Source organism: Sinocyclocheilus grahami, unplaced genomic scaffold (genome assembly GCF_001515645.1).
Source record: "Sinocyclocheilus grahami isolate Dianchi unplaced genomic scaffold, SAMN03320097.WGS_v1.1 scaffold261.1, whole genome shotgun sequence".
In the NCBI taxonomy this organism is placed as follows: domain Eukaryota; kingdom Metazoa; phylum Chordata; class Actinopteri; order Cypriniformes; family Cyprinidae; genus Sinocyclocheilus; species Sinocyclocheilus grahami.
In genome coordinates this window covers 1021878-1030368 of record NW_015505440.1, presented here as the reverse complement: position 1 = coordinate 1030368, position 8491 = coordinate 1021878, and the positions used below count along the sequence as shown (strand labels likewise).

General features: G+C 33.4%; 1 protein-coding gene and 1 pseudogene across 1 annotated transcript in view; both read left to right on the top strand.

Moving 5' to 3' along the window:
• Positions 1-2379, top strand: part of LOC107599170 (selenoprotein M-like) — a 5308-nt pseudogene extending 2929 nt beyond the window's left edge.
• Positions 2380-2785: 406 nt separating this feature from the next.
• The window catches only part of LOC107599152 (transmembrane protein 17A-like), a 19338-nt gene continuing 13632 nt past the window's right edge, over positions 2786-8491 (top strand). Inside the window, exons 1-3 of the mRNA XM_016290667.1 lie at positions 2786-2938; positions 3524-3627; positions 5155-5248. Of these exons, the coding sequence (XP_016146153.1) occupies positions 2809-2938; positions 3524-3627; positions 5155-5248 (328 nt within the window). The 5' untranslated portion in view covers positions 2786-2808. The remainder of the gene's footprint in view (positions 2939-3523; positions 3628-5154; positions 5249-8491) is intronic.

Genomic DNA, 8491 nt, shown 5'->3' with positions numbered 1-8491 from the left:
GGTGTTATCGCTCTCACTCTCTCATACTGGTCACTGGAAGTTGAATTGTTGAAAGGTGAAGTCACATGAAAAGATATAATAAAATATTTACAAAAATGTGAGGGGTGTACTCACTTCTGTGAGATACTGTATATATATATATATATTTATATATATGTATGTAACGGGGTGTAACGGTTTTGACGTCACGGTTTGGTATGGTTTCGATACAGCAGGAGGAAAAAATATTTTCTTAGGGATAAAAATCTACCTCAGCTTCTGCTCTAAACTATAGGGAGCAAATTCAATTACTATTTATTTTTAACTATAATAATCAACACTCAAATATTTTTTTTAAAAATGTTAACATGTAAATTGCACATAATACAGTTTTTAAATTATGCTAACTTCTAAATTATACCATTTATATTTATTGTTGAAATATAATAGTTTACACAGTGACTGTCATAACTTATTTCATAAAAAGATTTATTTAAACATACATTTAATAATTAAGACATCACTAAAGTAAAATATAATGGAGTATATAGTCTACTATTTCTCAAAATGCTCTGCTCTAAAGTTAATTTCTTTAGCAAATAACGAGCTGTGGACACTGATGACTTGCCTGAGGTAAATGAAATGCTACGTGACATTTTGTTTACAAGCTGTTTTATTGACGTCTTTCCACAATTGAAACACTGATTGAGCAATTACATAAGATGTTCATTCATGTTTACTTCACGTTAAAACTAGTCCTAAAGATGAAGCGATGATAGCTCTCACTTGTGTGAAAATGTACTATATATTATTTAAAGGGGTCATATGACTTTGCTAAATAGAACATTATTTTGTGTATTTGGTGTAATGCAATGTGTTTATGCGGTTTAAGGTTTAACACATTATTTTCCATATAATGTACATTATTGTTGCTCTTCTATGCCCCGCCTTTCTGAAACGTGTCGATTTTTACAAAGCTCATCTCTCTGAAAAAGCGAGGTGTGCTGTGATTGGCCAGCTATCCAGTGCGTTGTGATTGACCGAATGCCTCAAGCATGTGACGGAAATGTTACGTCCCTTAACATACTGTGGTGCCGTCTCCCAGCAGGACGAGACAAAATAGAAGGACGAGGAAGTGAAGGTAAAGGCAATGTGATTTTTATGTGCATTTGTATTATATTTGCATTATACATTTGCAGTTTTTTTCCCACTCAACACTGGATATTTTAAATGTTTACTGTATGTGTTACTTGCTGAAAAACCGGCATGTATCTATACTTTTTTTAATATTATTTAAATATAAATATTATCATGCATATGCAAACAAGTGTCACAATCCATCACAAAACCAATGACATGATGTTTATTTATTTTTTTTAATTCACTATTGGCTTTTGTTGAGTGTTGTAAGGGAAAAAGCAGCATGAATATTCTCATCATATTCTCCTTTTGAGAAGATGAAAAAAAATCAACAAACCTGACAAGGGGTGTTTTAAAAAAAATTAATAAATGCTATGTGATTATTTTCAAATGATTCAAAAAGAAGGTAAAAATGCCATTGAGAAAAAAATAGTATAGTATTTATTTATAGCAAAACACCTAAAGGCCGTTAGGAAAATACACACGAGAAAACAATTTTTAAAGTAAAAAGAGAACAGATATAAACAACTATAAAAATGCAGGAACATTTTTAAATGCAAAAACAATAAAGATGTAAAACCTTAAATGTAAAAACTAAACATAAGAACATATTTTTAAAGTAAAAACAGAATAAATATAACTAAACAAAAATAAAATGAAAAAAAAAACTACTAAAATTAACAAAATAGTAAGTTTTTTTTTTATCTGAAAATGAATGTAAGAATATAAATGTAAAAACATAACAAATATAACTAACTACAAATGTGGAAAGTAAAAAGATAAAATTCAAAAACTATAAAAAATGCCAAAACTGTTAAAAACAAAACTTAATGTAAAATGTTTTTAAAAATGTAAGAAAATTAAAGAACTTTTAAAGAAAAAAAATCGAACTAATTTAACTAAATATAAAAATGTCAAACAAATTAAAAATTCTAATAAAATTTAATAATAAAATGTATAAACTATAAAGAAGTCAAATTAAAATGTAATAACATAAAATGCAAAAAACTACAACTATAACTAAATTTATAATGAAATAATATGGCAATTTAAAAAAAAAAAAGACAATTATGAGATTTCCAAGTCTGTTTAGTATCTTTCAATTTCTGACCTCAGGTTGTTCCTGTGAAGAAGATGAAGGCAGATGATATCAGCAGCTTGCTGGATTCTCTGGGTTTCTATAAAAGATCACAGAAAGGCGAGGAGGTCCCTGAGGAGTTCAAACGTTTCCCTTTAAACGTGCCTCGGGACGAACTGTGACCCCCGCTGGAACTGCAGCCCGCCGCCAATGACGTCCTGAGTCTCAACGCTCAGAAACACGGCCGGACTCTGCACCGAAACACAGATGGCTGGAGGCAGTCCTAAGCACACACACATTTACAATAAACTTCTTACATCTTTGGCTTGTGTGGCATTGTTTCGTTGCGTTTCATTAAAATGTATGAGCTTCCTTGGTTTTCACAAAGGAAAGCAATTACACAATTTTTTTTTTTTGTTAGTTTTTTTGCTGTAGTAACATGAACTGTAGTTACTTTGGTTTTCATGGTGAGGATGACATCTCAGTCTGCTGTCAGACTCCATCTGTTTCCTCAGATTTCATCTGGTTAGCGCTTGGAAGACTCCAGTTAATCTCAAGCCACACAAACTGAAGTGGAGAAGCGTGGATGAGTGATTGATGTGGTCTCCAGCATGCCTGTGTTCTACACGCCGATCCCTCAGAACCTGAGAATGGGTCTGGCTAACATCAGCGGCTCAGTGTTTATAAATAACAGAACGCGAGACAGCAGACACTTCAGGGACCCTTATCAGGATCATGAAGGTGAGACGTCTGCCAAACACAATGAAACGTCTCTACAGCCAGCCTTGATTATAGAAGTTACACATCAGTTAGGCTGTTGGTCTTTGTCACACTGTACGAGTGGATATCATGTAATATAAGAGAAAAATTCACCTTTACTGGCATTTTTATTGGCACTTTCTGAGAACATGACCAAAAAAAAAAAATATCTGATATTATTAAAAGTATATATATATATATATATTTTTTTTTTTTTTACTTTAAATATACATACATGCATAATATAACATTTAAGGTTAGGATTATGTATAAATTATATATACAATCCTATATATACTTTATATTAAACAAACTGTATACACTTATACATTTTATTTACAATAATAAAATAAATAATGAAAAACCAAAACTTTGGTTAAAGTGATTTATAACAGTTGCTACCTCAATAGAAGTGTTCAACCTATATATATAAAAAAGTTATGTAATTTACCCCAGGTGATGAAGGTAATAATAATGAACAATTTAAAAAGTAATTATATTTGACTAAAGATTATTATTAAACACCGTGTTAAGTGTTCTTTCTTACTATGCTGTGCTGTTATCTAGTGTGTGCTGAGGTCTCGTCTCATCTCCCGCTACAGATGCTGCTCTACTTCAACATCTTCTTCCCCTTCTGGTGGATCTCTAAGGTGCTGATGCTGCATTTAAAGGTGCATTCAATTACAATCATAAAGATATTGTCAATAAACAAATCCTTACTTGCATCATATTATGGGCAGATCCTTGATCTTTAAAAATAAAACTGCACAATACATTATTAAAACATATTATTCTGAATGACGGTTATTTTAGTATCATTGATATATTATTGTAGTTTTTGTTACAATTTTTCATTTGAATTGTTTATAGTTTCTGTTTTTATTTTAATGAAAAGTCTTAGTAATTGTGCTGTAATTTTTAAGAAAATGGTCTATGTAGTTATTTTTATTTTATTTTATCTTTTTAGTTTTAGTTACTTCAAGTTAAACTAAATTACAATTAGAAATGTTACAGTGTCAACAAGCTCTTTTATTTCAGCTAACATTTATTTCATTTATTATTTTATGGTTTTAGTTTATTAAAGCATATCTGACAACTAACAACTTCTGAACCAGTGTTAACACAATTGATACAGTATTATAGATTTTGTTAATATTTTGAATTAGATGTTCATTATTAAATTTTCTCTTTTTATTTTAATTTTAGTTAAAATTTAGTAATTTTTTTCAACTATTTTTAAACAAGTCTTTATGTTGTTAATACATTTTAATTTTAAATAAATGTTACGTTTTTTATTATTATTTTATTTCCGTTAATGTTTATTTCAAGCAATGATTTTTTTTTATGGTTTTAGTTATAACTAATAACCCTGTTCTGAACTTCTGCAAAATGCTTAACTTCTGCAAGTTAGCTAGCCCAGTGTGTTGTGATTGGCTAAACCGTCTCTAGTGCGCATCCTTTTCCCAAGGGTGGGGTTTATCTGGGTTTGTGATGTCACGAACCCGGGAAGTAACTTGTTGTAGTCCCTACCAGCCGTTTTTGTAGGCATTTAACTGCCAGAATTTGAAAAGACGATATCTCCGTTTGCGTTGAACTTTCAGCTTCGTAACTTTGCAGATATTGTTTATGCTCAAACAGCAACATTACACACTAACTAACATTAAAAAAGTGAAATCGCAATCAACCACTCCTTTAAAACTTTTTTTGTGTCTATAACATGCAGAAGGCTGAAAAGGTCCAGAGAAATTCTATGTTAACGACAAATGAGTTTTGAAATAACTGAAAACACTTTCAAACAGTTTTAGGGAGCGTTTTAATGACTTTGCTGTAAGTGATTATTAAAATGAATGCATTAACATCACATCCGTAATAACTGCAGCTGACAGGCCATTAGCAGCAATGCAAGATACATGGCTCCTGTATCCATGGTGATGGTCTGCCTTTGTGAACTGCACACTGACGTTCAAGTGCTACTGTTATATATTGTACCTTTAATAGCTCAGCTAAATCACAGCAATTCACTGAGATACTGCTGTGATTATCATTTCAGATGTCAAGACATAAAGGATCTTCACTGCACCCCTGCTCACCTTCTTGTAATAATATTGGATAAGCAGTATTTTTTAGGTCAGACTAGGGTTGTGGATATTTTAAGGGCATATTTCAGCTTACCTCTGTTTCTTTCACCATTTCAATAGTTCTGTTATCTGCCAGCGTATTACCAGTGTCTGCTGGTGACGGGGATGGTCCTGATCAGCATATTCGAGGTGTTGCGAGCAGTTGTGTATAAAGTACCTGAAAGCCATGGTAAGTAAAAGTACAGATGTCTTATCAGAAAATGACTTTGGTAGAAGTTGAAGTCACCGTTTAGAATATTACTTGAGTAAAAGTCTTAATGTATGTGATATTTATTGTACTTAAGTACGAAAAGTTTTTTTTAATCTTAAACGTACTTAAGTATTGAAAGTAAAAGTACAAGTAAATGCAAAATGGAAAAGAAGCAAATAAATATACATAAAAAAAATTCATACACAGCTTGAGTAGCAAGATTGTGTTCAGTTTTAACTCTTTCTTCCATTTTGTATTTTTGGGTAAGAAAAAGAAGCACTTCATCCGGTCTTCCATTCCAACATAAGAAATAATTTCTGGAATTTGCATCTGAAATGGCATTTAGCCTACAGTTTAATGTATCTCAGAGGGGACATAATGCATTTAACCTGCAGTTACAGATGCATAAACAGGTCTAATGTTTTGTTTTTAACATAAAAAATGTGTTATGCTGATATCTGCAGAAAAACGGTACTCTTTGTATAGATTGTAGCACATTATAAAACAGTATGCAATAGTAACGTATTGAGTGTAAATTATAATTTTTATTAAAATTATCAAATGCATGCCACTATGGGACAATAAAGACATCCCTACACTTAACCCTAACCTTAACCAATAAACATATGTGATGCACCTTATTTTCCACTTTTCGAATATATCCTTCATTAATTCCTTTCCGGTGTGATATGTGATGTGAAAAGGGAGAAGAACGAGTTCGGCAAAAGGCGGATTCGAACTCGGGCCGATCACGTAAAAAAAAAACCTGCTAAAATGATGCCCTTTATTACCTACGCCACTGGAGTCGTTGTATGAAAGGTGTCTTTTGTAATCTTGTGTAACCCAACCACACGTTGGTGGGCGGAGTTAGTATAGCCTCTGCTATCTCCTTTTCCCACCTGAGCACTAGGGCTTGGTTTTGACACAAATTTCACGATTCGAATCGATTCTCATTCACAAGCTTGCGATTCGATTCGATTACCAATTCGATTCAATGTCGATTATTTTGTACAGTGGTGGACGAAGTACACAAGTCAAGTACTTGAGTAAAAGTACAGATCCGTATAATAAAATATTACTCCAGTAAAAGTAAAAGTACTCAGTTTTCAATTTTAGTCGAGTGAAAGTACAAAAGCACTTGATTTTTTATGTACTTAAGTAAAAAGTACTTATAGATGAATGTTTATTTTGCAGTTGTATATAGGCTACTTTTATAATTTAATTTTATATTAGCATTTTTTTTAATAAACGTACTGCTCAAAACACCTGGGATTTTCCCAAAATAACCAATAAGGAAATAATGAATATAATAAGGAAAATATAATTCGATTTTCATAATGATTTAGTTATAGAAGTTCACAGAACTGACTCAGCAACAGCTGAGTAAAACTGAGCATGTGGCACTTTAAGCATTGTCGTATCGCATATCGCATATCGCATTATTTAATGAGTTATCGCATATCGCATTTTTCTTCAATATCGCACAGCCCTAGTAGTTACCATGTTCTGAACATCACATCCTTTATTTTTCCCCTCAGATGTAATCTATCTAGGTGGTTGAATAAAAATATTTGGACTTTATTTTTAAAAAATTACCTCAATTTAGCACCAGCAAGCTTGTTAGCTAGACAGTTAGCTTCAGTTAACATTATTGACTTATTTTCAGCATGGTTATGAATAAACATTTATATTTGTCTACTCGGTTAGTTGATCCAGATGCATAGTAACTTAGGCAATGTGTGCTGACAAACAATATAAAAACAGACGTCGCATAGGGCTAAATGCATAGCATTTTAGTAAAACTGCTAATGTTACAGCAGCGGGGAAGATGAACGTGCAAGAGTTATTTTATTTAAAGGGGACAAAACACATACAGTTTCACCCAATCTCAAGTTAATCTTGAGTACCTATAGAGTAGTACTGCATCCTTCATATCTCCAAAAAGTCTTTAGTTTTATCATATTTCTAAAAGAAAGATACAGCTTTACGATTCTCTCTGGAAAAAGCGAGCTCCTGGAGGCGCGCCGTGGGCGGAGCTAAAGAGTGATGAGCACTTGGGCTCCGAATGCCAACAAAACAGACATTTGATGCCGTTTCACATACTGTCTGCAGATCTGAATCATGACCGGGATCTTTTATAGCTGGACCGCTCCATCTTTCAGTATCAAACCATGTGCAAATCCAGCGTCGAACTGGGCCTTGTTTATAAGACGTTCCTCAACAAACACACTTGTGAAACTCCGTTGCTGCCCCATATAAACAAACTGTATCCACTGTTTACATAACGCTGGGTTCTTTAGGAAGCTGAACAAATTTATCTTTCCCTTACAACCAAAAACACACTTCTTTGGAGACATTCTTCCCGAGCAAGTCCCGTGCAGCGCTGTCGCAGGATGAAGCACTTGATGGGTGCGATCTCGCTCTCACTCTCGCTCTCGCGCTGGTCGATGCGTGTGCAGGTGCGCTCTTCAGGGAGAAATTCCCATATAATGAGTTCCACCCTGGTCTACGTCATGAAGAGCCACGATCGAAAAAAAACTCTCAGAAACTTGTACGAACCCGGAAGTACGATTTTTGGCACAGAAATACTCCATCATACGTCCAAATTTTGAAACTTTGTCCATGCTTAGCATGAGAATCCAACTCTTTAACAGTGCAAACAACTCTGAACCATTTCCCCCCCCCCCCCCCTTTAATCTGTGTTATTTTAATGTTTTTTTTTTACCTAAAACAGAGACTCTGATGTTAATGTGTCTGCATTCAAACATATCAGTGGGCTTAAACAGATCACCCAGCAGATTTAGTTCACAAACAACTGACAGCTTTGACATAAATATGATTTTCAGTTACAATAATTAATCCTAAAATTCGACATTAGTAACTTACTTTTAATAGCATCAGCTCACAAGATCTCCCGGTTCTTATTTGTGAATTCAGTTCACTGGAGACTCGCACTAAATGGTTTATTTGAATCAGTGCATTGTCGACTCGAGAACAGCTGCAATCGGATCATTCTAATTTGTGAATGAATCGCTTGGTGCGATTTGCGAACCGATTTAACGGGTTCATTGAAAATAATCAGTTCGTTCATGATTCTGCGTGTAGGAGCACATGATATATTATAAGGAGTAACGATATGTTTTATGAAATGTAGTGAAGTAAAAAGTACAATCTTATGCTTTGGAATGTAGTGAAGTAAAAGTAAAA